General features: G+C 34.5%; 1 protein-coding gene across 1 annotated transcript; it reads left to right on the plus strand.

The window, feature by feature from the left end:
* Positions 1–2,525: 2,525 nt before the first annotated feature.
* On the plus strand, positions 2,526–6,061 carry LOC120212242 (chaperone protein dnaJ 10-like). Its single transcript, XM_039210624.1, has 10 exons — positions 2,526–2,647; positions 3,130–3,189; positions 3,305–3,387; positions 3,839–3,992; positions 4,202–4,331; positions 4,656–4,814; positions 4,907–5,085; positions 5,246–5,326; positions 5,619–5,762; positions 5,890–6,061. The coding sequence occupies exons 1-10, from the start codon at positions 2,561–2,563 to the stop codon at positions 5,968–5,970; spliced, it is 1,158 nt and encodes a 385-aa protein (XP_039066555.1). The 5' UTR covers positions 2,526–2,560; the 3' UTR covers positions 5,971–6,061.
* Positions 6,062–18,097: the final 12,036 nt, after the last annotated feature.

Raw genomic sequence — 18,097 nt, forward strand, 5'->3', positions numbered from 1 at the left:
TGACTAACGATTTCTGATGTGGAATGACACACCAAAACGACGTCATTTTGTTACGGCCATTCCGATACCTAAACTTCGATTTAAACACTAACTTTAGAGGTGTATCAATTTGACCATAAAACTTTTAAACAAATTTCTTTTTTAGCACCGGACTTTCTAGCCACAGCTAGTAGCTAAGTACCGCCCGTCATCGGTATTTTGCGGCAAGATTGATATTAAAACATTCATATTTCATCCATCTTTCTTCTCATAGGATTAGTTTTTCACGAAACCCAATAAAAATCGACGAAAATCCATTTTAAAAATTGTCATATTACTACTATGATTTCTTACAATAATCGTTTGATGAAGCTAATTTTGAGGTATGTTATTCATCTTCTCGAAATAGTACTTTTCACCGTTCATATTTTCGAGCAAACACTCCAAATCTAGTAAATCTAAGAAAGTATCCAAACATATGAAAAATGATAGATTTTTTTTTTGTTTCATTTTGTCTATTTTAAGTATGTTTCGTGAAAAACTACTCATATTTGAAGAATGAAGAGTGAAATGCGAGCATTTTGGTATCGATTTTCTCATTAAAAGACGATAAGTGACAAGCGGTTATTGGTTGTCGACAGCGGTTGGAAAGTATAATACAAAAAAAGTAAACTGTTTAAAAGTTTAATAGTAAAATTGATACACCCCTTAAAATTCAATTTCTAAAACAATGTTGCTTTAAGTATTAGAACAACCACACCAAAACGACATGTGACATGTCACGTTAGAAATTTTCCTTTTTTTAAATAAAATATATGGTTTTGTTATAATATTAAAAATTTTGAGGTTAATATATTATTTTTTTGAATTAATTATTGATATCCGATTTATTGAGTGACTAATCATGATCGAGTACTATAGAGACAAGGGCTACCATTCCAACTCAGTTTGCTTCATTCACAAACATCAGAGTTCGAGCCCCTGACATTGCTTAAGGAATCTAGTGCCTCATCCCACTAGATCAACTGATTGTTGGTGATATTTATTATTTTTATTATATTATTATTTTAATATATTTGATTTTATAAATTTATTTATAATAAAAGATTTTTTATGTCGATGCTTATGTTTGTATCTTATTTTGTAAGATTTGGGTTGGTAGAAAATGATGTGTTTAGCTAACTTTATTATAGATTTGTAAATATAATTATTTTATATTTGAACTCATTTTACGTGGTTATACTTGTGTTTTCATTTTTTTAATTATCTCTCTATTTTATTAAAAAATATTTTTTTTGGTGTTGGATCGAAATTGAGATAAGTGGAACATTACTAAAATTAATATTAATTATAATAAGATGAAAGCTTCTAATTTTTAGGTCAAAATCGATGGAACGAAAATAATGATTTATTATAAGTTGATCTCTAATTATAAATTTCAAATTATTTTATGCATTTTTGATAAAATAAAAATCAAGATATAATATAAATTGTATTTAAATTAAAACATTAAAAAGAACAAATATAGCAATTAAGTAAAATTTCAAAAAAAAAAAAGAGTTGAATAAAATTATATCTTTACTGCTCAATAATTGTTAGATGTAAATGAACTATGTATTAAAAAAAGAAATTATATATATGACATATATATTTAAAATATTACCCACGGGAGTTGTTTCAAGTGGTAAGCAATTTGATATTGTTTTTTGAGTCCTTGTGTATGCAGGATCAATGCCCGAGACACTCACCCACCAAAACTAAGTGTGTGACGCGGGTTAATCTTAGTGGTTAATTGAATTCTATTTTTTCTTGATGACTCGAGTTCAAGCAGCTTAGTTGCAAGGTGTGTGAGTATATATATTGATTTGATTTGACGATAATAGATTGATTTTTGGGTAAACTAAATATTTAATCACTCAACTATCACTTTAGTTTCGTTTTATCATTCAATTAGTTTTTTTAAATCATACCTAATGTTACGTTTTAATTCTATTTTAATCACTCGTTAAAAAATAAACATAACTGCTGACATGATTTTTTTTTACTTTTTCAATGATGATGTGAATACTCTTACAGTGACAAGTAAGTATTACCGTTAATTTTTTAACGGTGATTGACCAAAACAACGTCAAAATGATAATTCAATGACTAAATACATAGTTTACCCTCGGTTCTTTTCCACTTCCATGCTGTGCATCGACCCCAAGTGGAGTGGACAACACAATTATTTGGGCATTGTGGCGTGTGGGTTCGATGTGGGTTTAATTACAGTCGAGCCTTAACAAAAGAACCAGGTGAAAGGCCGCCATGGAAGATCATAAAACCCACCCCAGCTGACAGCTCTTATAGCTTCAAAAGCTAATCCACTAAGCATTCTCCATATGATAACCATCACTACTTTGGCAGTTAAATATACTGCTTTCCTCCCGCCCAAAAAGCAGTTTTTAGTATTTTTTTTATTGCTACCAAGAACTGGAAAGGCACCACATGCTCGTGCTCATCAACAACTTTTGCTTTTTCTTTTCTCTTTAACACTTATATCCCAAAAATCTGGGCTTACTGCTCACAAAAATAAAAAAAAATGGTGAGGGAAACTGAATACTATGATGTTCTTGGTGTTAATCCATCTGCTTCCGAGGAGGAGATTCGAAAAGCTTATTATCTTAAGGTTGGGAATTCTGGGATTTATTTATTTTGTTCGTAATCGGTTTATGTTTTTTAATGGCTAGTTTTCACAAGGAAATTGTTATGTTCTTATCAATATATTATTACATGGCTTATTTCTCTAGTATATCTCAATTCTGTACTTAATTTCTGTTGTACTGTCTAATGTATTTATCTCTTGATCCTCTATGATTATCATGCGTATGCCGATCTCTCTTTTCAATATATTTTGAAGCTAGATCTTAGTGGAATATAACAAGTAATTTGTTAGTCCGAGTGTCATATGGAGGATTGAATGCTGAAGGCTATTGGAATTCTGATTGTTAGATGATGGTTGAACCTGACTGATTTTAACTACACTATGGAATCTTAATATATATATATATATATATATATGCATATATATTTCCTCAGAAAATAAATAGTTCTTTTCATTAACTATATAGTAGTCAAGAATATTATAGCTAGATGTTACGATTGGAACAGGCAAGGCAAGTTCATCCAGACAAAAATCCAAATGATCCTCATGCTGCCGATAGATTTCAGGTGCGTTTACAAATTTTGTTGCTAGTTTATCTTCTCCACACTTTTTTTTTTCCTATATGTACTGTCAAGTTTGTGGAAGGGGTAATTAGTACATTGACAATCTTCATTTCTCCAGGTACTAGGTGAAGCTTATCAAGTTTTGAGTGATCCTGTTCAAAGAGATGCATATAATCGAAATGGGAAATACAGCATATCTAGGTATGACGTTCGCATTCGGTGTTTGATCATACGAGTTTTCGAGCTTGTTAAGCTCTGTTTACTGTGTAACGTTCACTATTTACAAATTGATAATTAATTTTAAGTTTCTGATGCTTAATTACAAAGATGTCAAATAGCTCTATCTTAACCTCTTTTCTTAGGACTGTGTTATATTTTGATAGCATACTAATAGTATCAGTCAACCAGTTGAATTCTAGATACCAGTAAATGGTTAAGACTAAGTATACTATTTTAACTTTTACTAATAGCTGCATAATCATATTTAGAACTTCATTTTTTGATTTTCTGTAACTTAAGCTAGAAAGTGGTGCATAATACCAGTAACATGACCATGTAACTATATTTACTGTTTTGCTATTTTTGTTGAGCATCCAGATCAACGTTATCGAGACTGTACTAGTCTTCTAACTATTAGCCTTTTGGTTTTCAGGGACACCATGCTTGATCCAACAGCAGTCTTTGCTCTTCTATTTGGAAGTGAATTATTTGAGGACTACATAGGACATGTTGCTGTTGCATCAATGGCTTCTTCAGAACTACCCAATGAAGCAGACAATCCTGAAAAACTGAATGATAAGTTGAAGGCAAGTTAAAATAATTAACTTCCATTCTATAGAAGTGTGGTCAGTTCTTATCATACATCGAATCAGATGAATTCATGTCATCCTTCCTTGACATGGCCAAAACTGATTAAACTATTCAGTGTTATAGAATAATCTGGTTCTTTTTAGTTTCTTATTACAAATTTTCTATGATTCATGAAATCAGTTGTGTTGTGCAAACTTGAATGCAGGCTATTCAAAAGGAAAGAGAAGAAAAGTTAGCATGGTCATTAAAAGATCTTCTTAACCAATATGTCCGAGGTGATAAAGATGGATTCTTGCATCATGCAGAATCAGAAGCCAGACGGCTGTCTGATACTGGTAAAATGAGTTACACAAGCATTTCTAGGTTCCTTGTTTTGCGTATATAGACATCTACTGGTAATTGGAGACTTCTTCTGTTCCAACTAAGTGTGTTAATAGCATCTTTACATGTAGTGTATGAAAATTTATTTTGTTCGAAGCATCAATTATGGAGGTAGCATTTAATTCAGAATAAACATAGAAGCATAAGTTGTCAGTGTGTCATAATCCTTTTCAGACTATGGTTCAATGAATGTAACACCAGAAGATTAACTCAACCTTCTGGTAGTTCTCTGAAGTAACTTTCGATCCAAGTAATCTCTATTGGCTTGAATTTTGCAGCTTTCGGAGTTGATATATTACACACTATTGGCTACGTATACTCCAGACAGGCAGCACAAGAGCTTGGAAAGAAAGCAATTTATCTTGGTGTACCATTTTTGGCTGAGTGGGTTCGCCACAAGGGACATTTCTGGAAGTCACAGATTACTGCAGCAAAAGGCAAGTTATAAAATCCATAAGCACCCTTTCCGAGTTTCCTCCTTCAACTCTTGAAAAGTATCTGCCACTGACATGGTTAGAAATAACTCCAGGTGCTTTTCAGTTACTGCAACTTCAAGAAGATATGCGCAGGCAATTCAAAATAGATGGCAGTGGCCCTGAAAATGATGTTGAATCACATTTAAGATTAAATAAAGAAACTTTCATGAGCTCATTATGGAAATTGAATGTCGTGGATATCGAAGTAACCCTTGTACATGTGTGCCAAATGGTGAGTTTCTCTGTATCTTAGTCCCTTTGATACTTGATTTGTATTGTAGAAATTCATATACCTGAATATCTAATGAACTTATAGGTTAGGAAAGGATCCTTGTTTCAATTGTATTTTTAAATTTACGGATCCTCAGATAGTTCAGTCGATCGGTTTACAGGTGCTGCGGGAAAACAATGTCATGAAGGAGGAACTCAAAGCTAGAGCTCTGGCTCTGAAAATTCTTGGGAAGGTATTTCAGGTACAGAATCCATTAGATGAGCAAATTTGAATTTTCATCAACGAGTCTAACTTGTTTGTTGCATTCTTTATGATTGTTGAAGCTAAGAAACAGAAGAAACTAGTATAGTTATGTATAGGCCCCAGGTGTTGCATAAGACATACCACATACAAGAAAAATTCACATTTTACTATGTACAGTGAGCTTAATGAACTGAAAATGAGCAAGAAGAAAATGGAGTACTTCATTAATTCAAGATGAAAAATAGGAAGAAATCAATGGATATTTATGCTTTGGAACATTGTTTCACCAGGAACAAGAAGCTCGAAATGGTGGCCCGTCAAGGAGGAAAAAGGTTGCTGAAATAGATGATGATGATGATGGAAGCAGTTCCGAGAGCAGCAGTGAAGACGAGTCGCCAAGAGCACTTTCGTATCGAACTCCTTTTCTCACTCAGGCATGTTAGAAATTCTTCAGGCCTAGTATAAATAAATATATGCATGATAGTTGCACATGATACATACACATGCATGATAACAGCATATGAAGTCCATATTTATGAGTTGTTGTGGATTCTGTGATAGGGCATTGGGAGACTCTTCAGATGCCTGTGTAACCCAGCCTTTGATGTGGATGATGATGAAATTGTGTTCAAAAGCAAGTGATTGCAGGAGACATGTAAATTAGCATTATTGGCACTCTCAATTGGTAGCCCCAAAAAATGTCATTTTTCTTGCAATACAAAAACCCTTGTTCATGACTGATTGTTTATTTTTCATGCCTTAAAAGATCAATACACTCAACTGACAAACTTTACATACTTTCTTTTTGGCATAATACCAAAAATAGCCCCCAACGTTTATCAAAATTGTGATTTTGCTCCTATTCTGTTTTTAGAGCATTTTGGCCCCAGCGTTTCATTTTAAGGCTAAAATGCTCCTAACATTTGACAGAATAATCACTTTGTCCCTTATTTTTTTTGGGCATCTTAGCCCTCAACGTTTCATTTTAAGTTAAAAAAGCTCATGTTTTAGAGTATTAATAGTATGTTAACTAATAATTTTCATCTATAGAAGGAGTTTTTTGCCCCAAAGTGAAATATCGAGAGTTATTTTCTGCATTATGCCTATCTTTTTCCTAAAACAACAAAGGTATGCCTGCCTAGCGCATTGATGCCTGTCATCATAGGATGGTACTTTGGGCTAGAATAACATACAAGAGATGAGATAAAAGGCTATTGATTATTTTTTTAAAACAACTTAGAATCAGAAATGGATTTATTTAGTGAAATATTGTACTTAAAATATGTCACCTTATGTTGTTGATTTTCATTGAATTTTTTCCTCAATAAATTGACCAAAGTCGTCGTCTTAGTATGACGACTTCTATGAATTTTTGTGTGTGTCTATAAATCAAGCGAATTAAATTTTCATGCTCCTTCCATAAACTCATCGCTTTATTCTATTATATATTTAACTTTTTTATAAAATATTATTTTAGTCCTTATGTTTTTATTTTTTTAATTTGATCTTAAAAATGAAAAATATGAAACAAAGTCACCGATAAATGAGGACAACTTTAACAAATTCATCGGCAGTTGTCAATGACTTTGCTCTAATTTTTTTCTTAAAATTCTAGAATCAAATTGTAAAGAAATAAAAGTGAGGGACTAAAATAAGAATTCAAAAAATAAATTGATAATTTAAAACCTACTTCTTTAACACTTTCTTACCTCTAAAGGAGAGAAACTATTTACTCCTACTGTCGATCCGATTTTTGACTCTTTTGATATCTCCTTGAATGTTTTTTCCTTCCCATATAAAGTAATGGTCGTGAGGTATTTTTCTAAGTTTGTCGATGTTGAGTTTAACTTGAATTCGATTTGACTCAAATTGATTGAGGAAAGTAGAAAATTTAGTTGAATTAAAAGTAAAAAAAAATATATTTTCTTTTATGTTGATTAATAGTAGAATACCTATTTTGTGTAGATTTATATTAAATTGGTTTTCTTTATAATTAACTAACTATCCCTATAAAAAGATTCTCGGGATTATAGTTAGATGAGAAGTTGTTTCTCCAAATTCTTCTTGTATTCTTCTACTTCAAATATTAGTGAAAATTCTCTTTTTTTGTTTGTGATTTTTTTTCTCAAAACGGTTTTCTACATAAAATATTGGTGTCTATTTTATGTTCGATCATTATACTTGTCAATATCTTTTAACAAATTGATATCAAAGGATATATAACACCATAAATTTGATCACGGAATGACGGGCCTAAAGTGCCACATTGGACTGTCAAAGTAATTACCAAATTTCAAATCATTTATTTTCAAAGTAAACTTGTTTCATAACTTAAAGGTTTAAAACATTTCATAGATTTTATAAAATGGAGCTCCATGATCGTTTAATACAAATCCAAAATAATATAATTTAATTGTATTTTGTAGATTAAATCATAATAATAAAGATCCTATGAATATATATGTCCACTAAAAGTTTGGTATTGTACTCTAATATTCGATAGCTCTAGAAACCCACAGTTATGTTTCTCCTTGACATTCGAATATACTGACCTACAACCGAAAATATTTGAATGTTGAGGTAACAAAGCTCAATGGTACAGATCTACTCTATTATACTATTTTCAATTCATAAACATAAGCATGCTAGACGGTGTAAGTAGAAAGCCACAAGTATAGGCATACAAAGATACCAATGGCACATTCAGTTCAACATTAAGTATTATTCACATATTAGGGTTCATATTCTTTTACTATCCTTAGCTATCAACTCATATACATTAAACATATTTCCACTCATTAGCGCATATAACAAAAACTAAGGCACCTGATATCACATAGCATTAGTTGCTCAGGTAGAAAATCCTTGTATCACATAGTGTCGGTAATGATTCCTACCACGCAAGTACATGTTGCTGCCCAGTCTCACTTAGCCTCAGACATAGTGGTGGAAACCAGGTTTCAAATGTCAAGTGTAGCAGAACTACACACAAGAGAAAGGAAAACAAAAACAAGAGAGAATAGGCTCTCTGAAAACCTTTAAAATTCATCATGTATCTGTTGTTACAAGTGAGCTTATTTATAGCTCTAAGTACACGCATAACCCACTATAACAAAGATTAACTCATTCATAACAGAAGCTTAACTAACTAATTTCTTCAAACTGACTCTCATAACAGAATGAGAACCTATTACATTCACCCGTCTTCTTTTCCAATGCTTTCAGACTTCTATACAACATAATGATTTAAACTCAACATTCCCCATGCTTTCTAACTTTCTAAGCAGCAGATTAGGAACCAACATTCCCCATGCTTAACTTTCTAAACAATTGAGTGACCAAGAGTTTTTGACAATGCTTTACAAACATAGGTGCTGAGAGTGGCTTTGTTAACACATTAGCAACCTGTTCATAGGCTGGAACTCCATGCACTTGCAGTTTTCCAGCAGCCACCATTTCACGCACAAAGAATAAATCAAGCTCGACATGCTTGAATTTCGAATGAAGCATAGGATTAGCACAGACATCAACATCACTCCTATTGTCACACCATAGGGTTGCTCGGCCATGCACGACAACATGTAGCTCCTGAAGCAAGGCCATAATCCATACCAGATCAGCAGCAGCAGAGGCAACACTCATATACTCAGCCTTAGCAGTAGAACGTGCAACGACTTGCTGCTTACGAGAACTCCATGCAACAAGATTGCCACCAAAATAGATACAGAACCCCGAAGTGGATCGCCTATCATCAACATCGAAAGCCCACGTGGCATCAGGAAAGCCGGTTAACGACAGTGTTGATAAAGAAGTGAATCGTAACCCATAGTCAGCAGTGCCTTGAAGATAACGCAAGATCCTCTTGACTGCTTGAAAGTGTATATCACATGGTGCCTGCATAAATTGACAGACCCTATTCACCGAGTAAGCAATGTCCGGACGAGTCACTACCACATATTGAAGAGCACCCACTATACTGCGATACTCAGCAACATTTGTAACGAGTTCACCCCCATTTGCTGAAAGCCTGCTTGTAGAGACCATGGGAGTGAGGAGTTCTTTCGCATCAACAAAGCCAAACCTCTCTAACAGTTCACGAATGTATTTCTTTTGACTCAAAACTAAACCATCAGTATCACGGCACACCTCAATGCCCAAGAAAAAACTAAGAGAACCAAGGTCTTTCAATGCAAATTGTTTGTTCAAATCATTGATCACTCTTTGAACCTCATTCGCATCATTCCCTGTTAAGATTATGTCATCAACATAAACTAGTATATATACTATACCATCATCAGTCTTTCGAACAAACAACGACAAATCTAATCGTTCCAAAATAAATCCTAGTGAAATCAAATATCCTCGAAGACTGTCAAACCAGGCTCGAGGCGCTTGTTTCAAGCCATAGATGGCTTTATTAAGCTTGCATACCAATCCTTCATTTCCTTGTTCATACCCAGGGGGCTGCTTCATGTAAACTTCTTCAGTCAGCACCCCATTCAAGAACGCATTGTTGATGTCAACTTGGCGAAGCTGCCATCCCTTGGACAAGGCGAGTGAGATAATTATACGAACGGTGGTTGGCTTAACAACTGGACTGAACACTTCATGAAAGTCCACCCCAGCCTACTGAAGAAACCCTTTGGCTACGAGACGTGCCTTGTAACGAGACACAGTCCCATCTGGATTTCTTTTCACCTTGAAGATCCACTTACAATGAACTGCTTGTCGTCTCTTTGGAAGAGGGACTAATGACCACGTTCCATTATTTACCAAGGCTTCATATTCTTCTTGGATTGCTTTAGCCCAATGAGGGCTGCACATAGCCTCCTTGATGGAATAAGGTTCCTTATCAAGACAGGAAACCTGAAGCGCTTTTGGCTTGCGAATCCCATTCTTTCCTCTCGTAAGCATGGGATGCAAATTTTGAAGAATAGAGTGAGGACCACCTAAGACATGTATACTATCTTCTGGGTCAGCCACTAGACTTGACATAGGCACAACAGCTGAGGGAGCAGGTTCATCCATAGCAGAGGACCGCTCAACATGGTCTGAAAATTCAGAAACTGTAGGAAGAAGTGTACTAGGTGGTTCCACAAATTCTGGAGCCACAGAGATAACAGGAGAATTAATAGTATTCCCATGAATTATCTCTTCATTGTTCGAAGGAACAACAACATCAGTTCTATAACCAGCATTACAAGCAGAATCATTGGAAATACGAGGAACAACAATAGGCAATACGCTAGTGGTTATAGCAGACGTACCTCGTGTATCCAAGCAATCGACATACCTCACTTTCGCTTAAGGAAACTCTTCCTCATCAAAGACAATATGCCGAGAAAGAATGATCTTGCCCGAATCATCCAAGCACATATAACCATTATAAGAGGAACTATAACCAAGAAACACACATTTTTTAGAGCAATCTTGCAATTTATGCTGATTAAAGGAGCGTAAACAAGGAAAACAAGCACTGCCAAATACACGAATAAGGGAGTAATCTGGAGATTCTTTATAGAGAATTTCAAACGAAGGTCGACCACCCAGAACACTCGTAGGAAGCCTATTTATCAAGTATACTACTGATACAAAAGCATAGCTCCAGAACTTTAATGGCAACGAAGCTTGAGAAAACATAGCAAGACCCATTTCAACCACATGCCTATGCTTCCTCTCAGCCTTACCATTCTGTTCAGATGTACCAGGGTAGGAAATACGATGCAGAACCCCATTTGTTTTTAACCAAGACCTCAAGGCCTGATATTCTCCACCCCATCAGACTGCAGCATCTTGATTTTATATCTGAATTGTACTTCAATCATTTTAACAAAATCAATGCAACATTGCATGACTTCAGACTTACGCTTGAGTAAATAAACCCACGTGTATCGACTAAAAACATCGATGAATGAAACGTAGTAAGCAAAGCCATCTGAAGATATAACCAGTGCAGGTCCCCAAACATCAGACACGACCAATTGAAAGGGTTCAGTGTATTCAGTCAAAGACTTACAAAAGGGTAATTTGTGTGCTTTGCCTTGCATGCAAGCCGTACAAACATGAGTGAATTTAGACTTATTCAAAAGAACATTACAAGATCTCATAACAGAAAGAACCACTTCTAACGAAGGATGACCTAGCCTTATATGCCACAGCTCCAACACATCCTACGAACCAGCAACAGTGTTGACTTGAAAAGCTGCCTCCTGCTTGGCATACGAAGGTTGACCATCATATGGCAGTAGCTGATATAGTCCCTCATCCGTGAGCTTCCCCCGAAGAAGAAGCATTTTGGTCTGAGCATCCTTCATAAAGCACTCAGAAGCATGAAACTCAAGAAAAACGTTATTATCACGTGTGAACTGCGATACAGATAATAACTTCTTCTTAATATTAGGAACATGTAACATGTTTTGTAAAACTAAGGATTTCTGTCTCGTGGGTAAGAAACCTCGACCAACATGATCGATTTTGATTCCTTCACCGTTTCCCATGAGTAACGTATTTATACCAGTATAGACACTGCCTGAGTCAAAAACAGATAAATCGTTTGAGACATGATGTGTGGCACCTGTATCTGGATACCAATTATTTTCTGGAGGTACCGAGGAACGAGTTGAACTAGAAGCAACAGAGGAGTTGAATACCGTATGAGCCATGGAAGTAAAAGATGGATGCCCAGAAGATACAGGAAATTGATAATAACCTGAAGTATGAGGCATACCAGTTATTCCTGGAATACCTGGGCCAGCCGAGTAAAACATGGGCGAGTGTGAATAAGGAACAAATGCATGTGGAACGGTCGAGAAAGACTGAAACGTATGAGAAAACACTTGCCCTCCAGTTGTTGTTTAACAGAATTTATTCAAGCAAATTGTTTCTGGTCATCACCAGTACGCTCCTCACTTCCAGCTACACCAGTAAAATCTCGATCAAAGCGGTGGTAGCATTTTTGCACCACGTGACCAAACTTGCCGCACAACTGACATTGAGGCCTGTTTGAACCCCGTCCACGGCCTCGACCACGATAACCACCACCTTGCTGATCCCGATTTTGACTAGAATGCAGCTGTGATGAATTACTTTCTTTTATATCCACTTCAACGTTGTTTACCTCCTTAGGTAAACATGTCAAATTAGCCATAACACCTTCATTCAAGAATACTTTCTGTCAAGCCTCACAATCCATTAACATATCAGTTAGAATGTCTAAAGATAGACATTCACGAGATGCAATGGCAATGATCGAATCAAATTCCATCGAAAGACCTACAAGAACAACACTTACATGCTCTTGTTCAGTAACAACACTACAAGACGCATTAAGTAAATCACAGATAGATTTAATCTTTACAAGATACTCACTAACAGTCAACCCAGACTTTCTTTGAGTATGCAGACTATGCCTAAGTGCTGAGATCTTGGCAGTCGAACGAGCACCGAACAACCGAGAAACAGTAGACCATATGAAGAAGGTTGTTGTGAGTCCAATGAGATGAGGAAGAACATCAGTCCCAATTGTGGTAAGTAACCAAGAGGCTAGCAATTTGTCTTGTTGTCTATGAATCAAGAAAGCCGGATTAACCTCAGTCTGGCCAGACACACTTGCAACATACTCATCTGGTATAACTGCATTACTGGAAAGAAAATTTGTTAACCCATAACCATCAACAATCAACGCAACTTGATGTTTCCAAAGAAGATAGGTGCTTTCGGTAAGCTTGACAGTGTCATGCTTAGGAATATGTTGAATCCTATTAATTCCTAACGGAACTGACATAGAGCTTACGGGAGAGGTATTCGGTGACACATTTTCAGAGCCTCGAACTGGATCTGTGGTTAGATCAACCATGATGAGCAAGATGAATCAAGAAACGAATTAACAGCGGAAGAAACAACCACCAGGATTGGCAAATGATACCATGTCAAGTGTAGCAGAACTAGACACAAGAGAAAGGAAAACAAAAACAAGAGAGAATAGGCTCTCTGAAAACCTTTAAAATTCATCATGTATCTGCTGTTACAAGTGAGCTTATTTATAGCTCTAAGTACACGCATAACCCACTATAACAAAGACTAACTGATTCATAACAGAAGCTTAACTAACTAACTTATGCAAACTGACTCTCATAACAGAATGAGAACCTATTACATCAAATAGCCTCGATAATAATTTTCATAAAAGCCTCGAGATAAGGGTTTCTAGTTTCACATAGCATTAGACTAAGCATGTATAAGTGATACAATACATAATTAGGCTCGTAAGCCTCATAATCATATTCATCACATCAACTACTCAGGAAAGGTTCACAACACAATTATTGATCCACAACGATCGAGTGGGGACACTTCCTCTCACTACAATTCATGGCTTGCTCTCACACAACAAGTTAAGCAATGCATGTTAGTTATTATGACTTAGTTATTGTAAGACCTTCAACCCAACCTGAAAATCGAATCTGAATCAAAGACGATACATTGGATCATCGAAGTAATCTAAAAAAATAATAAATTTAAAACATACGACTTACTTAAAAATTTAAAACAAAAAATATGACACAAGGAAAACATAAACATTTAAAAAAAGACGGAGCTCCTTTTTGAAAACCAAATACACAAATAAATCCTTTACAAAAGATCCGGATAAAATCACAATCTCTACGTTTCCATTCAAGTCTTCATCATTGTACTCTGGTACTCTCATTGAAACTTCTCCGATGATATTGTTGTTCCATCGTGATCTATGAAACATGTAACCTACAAAAGTAATAATATAAAGGATTAGCTAATAAGCTTAGTGAATACACATTTACTCTATCGTACTTCATGAATATCATAAAAGTATGTTAGCCAATTATGCACTTATAGCCATTAATCAATCACTTTAATTAATCTTAGTCTTTTATTTAGATTTATCACACTAAGGGGTTCGTTACAATATATGAAGATATCACACTATTATATTTATTTATTAACAATTTATGTTATAAGTATTGTTATGTTCATTATGCATAAGAATCGTAGTTCTTCTAATCTATAAGCCCACACTCGTTCTTAATCATGAAATTTTTATCCTAGAGGGTAATAGGTAAATCATGCTTTCATTGTAATGTATGAATTACATGATCGAGGTCATAACCAAATATTTAAATCATGCACATGATATAATAAAAGTCATGTTAAGCTTACACATATGAAATTACAATCACAAGAGTGTCTGAAATAACGTAGAAGAGCTAGCTCATGATACATGAGTTGACTGAATGACACAAATACTCATAATGCATCGAAGTGCTACACAATGCACCGAAGTGTCACAATACACCTAAGTGTTACTAAATGCACTTAAGTGCTGAAATGCAACGGTTAGACTCTATAGCATTCCAACTATATCCTACTTACAAAATTACTTGAACATTTTATATCACAATATATATTAATGCACATGGTACATAATGTCACAATAATCTGAACATTCTTACCTTCCCCATATAGAGATCATACATGTGGAATGACTTACTACAAGCCTCACAAGTCATCAGGCAACAAACGATGCATTAAAACATTTATTAATGCATTACATCACACATTTAGGCATTCTTTAATCTTCTAGATGCATTTACTACCCGAAGGATATTTTCATAATTTTCCTTACTTGGGAGTAGTCTTTTACCACTCAAAGGGGCTTCCTAGTTATATTTAATCATAACCAAATATTATTAGTCATTTACAGTTATCAGCTCATTATTGTCATTATTTTTCACAAGAGCTCTCTGATCATTTTTGCCTCTAAATGGTTTTTTTTGTCATTTTCCTACTCAAACTTTATTATTCTTACACATTGTTAATACTTTAATCTTTTAACCTTTAAGGCATATCAGAACTTTATACAATTAATCAAATTAATACTTAGCGACAAATTGGTCATTTGGCTTGAAAAAAGCATTTCGTTCAGTTTCTTATTCAATGATTTTCTAACCATTTCCTTAATTACAATGGTGATTGCATCATTTTGTACTTATAATAACTTGTTCTTATTACCTGCATAAATTATTCCACTTATTTAGGCCCATAAGGGTGATTTGATAATTTCAGTTCTTTAAGAGAATTTTAGTAATTTCTCACAATCACAAGTATATTAGACTTATTAAAGTTTATTGAAGTATACTTAATTAATTATCTATGTCTTTCCACTTTTTTCTACATACATGTAGGCTTCTCTTAACACCTCATGTGGCCAAGGGTATTTTGGACTTTCTCTAAAACTTAATGAGAAACCACTAGTCTTATGTTGTTTCTTAAACTCTTATACTTTCAGAGATATTACAAACCATTGTACGACACTATTCATCACTATGGGTAATTTGGTAATTTACCATATCATTATTCAAACAATTATTTGAACGTTCACACATGAAAACCACATCATCATAATTATGAAAATCATGAAGCTCTTCGGTGTTCGAGGGGTACTCACCTTAATTTCCTAAATTCGGGCTTACCGACTTTATTTTAAAGCCTTTGATATTTTTCCACAAACACTAGTGCTCCATAACGCAAACACGACCCCAATTAATTTCCCTCAAAAATAAAATAATTTATTAATTTGGGACTAAATTGGTTAATAAAAACTATCGAGACTCAATTTCGCTTTTAAATAGCATCTAATTAAAGCATTTAGGACTAAATTGAATTACAATTTAAAAGTAGAGGACCAAAAGTATAATTACCCCAAAGATATGAAAACACGTAGATCCTCTTATGGTCGTGTCGGGTCATATGCGAGTCGGATGCTCTAAGCCAAAACTATATTGTTTTGGCTCCAAAAATCAACTCCTCAAAAAACACTATTTTGATGTTGCATAATTACCATTTTTTTCTTTTTAATTTCATTTCTTCTTCAAACAATTATGAGAGCTGTTGGAATCCTTTGAACTCTCATCGGATATTTTGCCGTTGGCTCCTCGACCACCATTGTTGATCACCTGTTACATCCAAAACACACCACCAGAATCGTCGTGGACTCCCCAATAGGGATCCAGAGTCAAAATCTCCAAATGGTGAGCCAATTGACATAGATCTATGCTGAACCATTTGACTACCACGCACCCCTAAAGCTCTCTGATGGTTGTCGTTCACCGTTCGATGAGGCCATCTTTAAAGTCTGTCGGTGTCGGTGTCATTGTCGGGAGGAAGGTTCCCATAGTTGGGATCCTTCGAAAACTCACCGGAGCGCCATGACCGAGGGGTTTTCTTTTCCCGCTTATTTTTATTTTCTTCACTATTTTTGCTCGTCTTTACATTAGGCTTAGGAGTGACTTACACACTTTCGATTATTCACTTATTATTTCTAATACTTAAGGGTATGATCATAATTTATCACACTTATGGGTACCTTAACTCATAATAGCACAATTAAGCTTTTTATAGGCTCATTAATTTGTTATGGACCATACCTTGATCCCACATTCAAATTGGAATATAACTTTTGAAACATGGAGTTCTGATACCGGACAAATAGTACCGATACTCAACGCTTATGTATCAATACTCACATTGAGTATCAGTACAAGAATTATGCTCGAAGTTTTAATGATTTATATGGGTATTGATACCCCATATTACTATTGATACTCACATTGATTATAGATACTATCTTTTATCTCAAATTACAAATAAAATACCCTAGTGTCGATACCTAACATTTGCTATTGATACCACACAAACATATCGATACTAACATAACCAATACAAAATCAATAAATGGTCAATTTCAAGGTTGAGAATGATTCTAAATCCCCTTTAAGCACTCTAGCTAGATTTATACTAAATAAGTTTCTTTCGTAATCAAGTAATTATCCCTATAAAAAGATATTATGGATTAAAGTAAGATAAGAAGTTGTTTATCCAAATCTTTCTTGTATATTTCTACTTTTGATATTAGTGAAGATTCTCCTCTTTTGGTCATGATTTTCCCCTAAATGATTTTTCCCAAAAATTTTTAATCTATATTTTAGTGTGAAATCATTATACATGTCGATATCTTTTTAACAACATAATTTAATTAAGGATAAAGTGTATAAATAGTCACCAAACTTTTAGGGCGATTGTAGTTTGGTCACCTAACTTTTAAAACTTTCAGTACAGTCACTGAACTTTTAGTTTATTTTTAGTAAGGTACCTAATGTTACCTCTCATTAGTTTTATCTAACATGTCACGTTAACTCTATTAACCATTCTTCTTCTTCTTCAAGAGCTTAAACCCATAACAATTAAAAAATAAAACATGAAATAAATCCACGTTCAGGGATTGAACCTTCTCCTAATGCTTTCACCATTTAGTTTTTTTAGAGAGCATGATGCAGTTATACAATTTCAGAATCAAAAGCTTGAACAAAAGCTAAAGGCTCAGAAGGTTGAGTATTCTACTCTTGAGAACAAGTTCATTCAACTGAAGGAGAAACAAAATATATTAAAGAGTATTCTACAAAAGCTTGATTATGCAATTTTACACTCTTTCAAGGGATGTTTCATGAGGGATCCTCTTTTGCTAAGTAATGGTCATATCGTTGGACAATAGAGACACTGAAACACATTTTTCATAGAATCATGAAAGATAAACAGAACCAAATATTTTTGTAAAGAGTTTTGTTTTTGGCATCAAGCTTGAAAGATGTATTAATCACTCATTGAAGAGATGAAAAAGTATGATGAAAAGAGAACTCTGGAGAAGGAGCCATGGAATCTGGTCACAGATGGCCAAACC

Source organism: Hibiscus syriacus, unplaced genomic scaffold, assembly GCF_006381635.1.
Source record: "Hibiscus syriacus cultivar Baekdansim isolate YM2019G1 unplaced genomic scaffold, ASM638163v2 tig00110009_pilon, whole genome shotgun sequence".
Taxonomy (NCBI): domain Eukaryota; kingdom Viridiplantae; phylum Streptophyta; class Magnoliopsida; order Malvales; family Malvaceae; genus Hibiscus; species Hibiscus syriacus.

Excerpts from the sequence above, each read along its gene's own strand:
- LOC120212242 (XM_039210624.1), top strand. The coding sequence starts at position 2,561 with ATGGTGAGGGAAACTGAATACTATGATGTTCTTGGTGTTAATCCATCT. Across the intron at positions 3,993-4,201 it reads AACTGAATGATAAGTTGAAG|GCTATTCAAAAGGAAAGAGA; the intron begins GCAAGTTAAAAT and ends ACTTGAATGCAG. Across the intron at positions 4,815-4,906 it reads ACAGATTACTGCAGCAAAAG|GTGCTTTTCAGTTACTGCAA; the intron begins GCAAGTTATAAA and ends AAATAACTCCAG.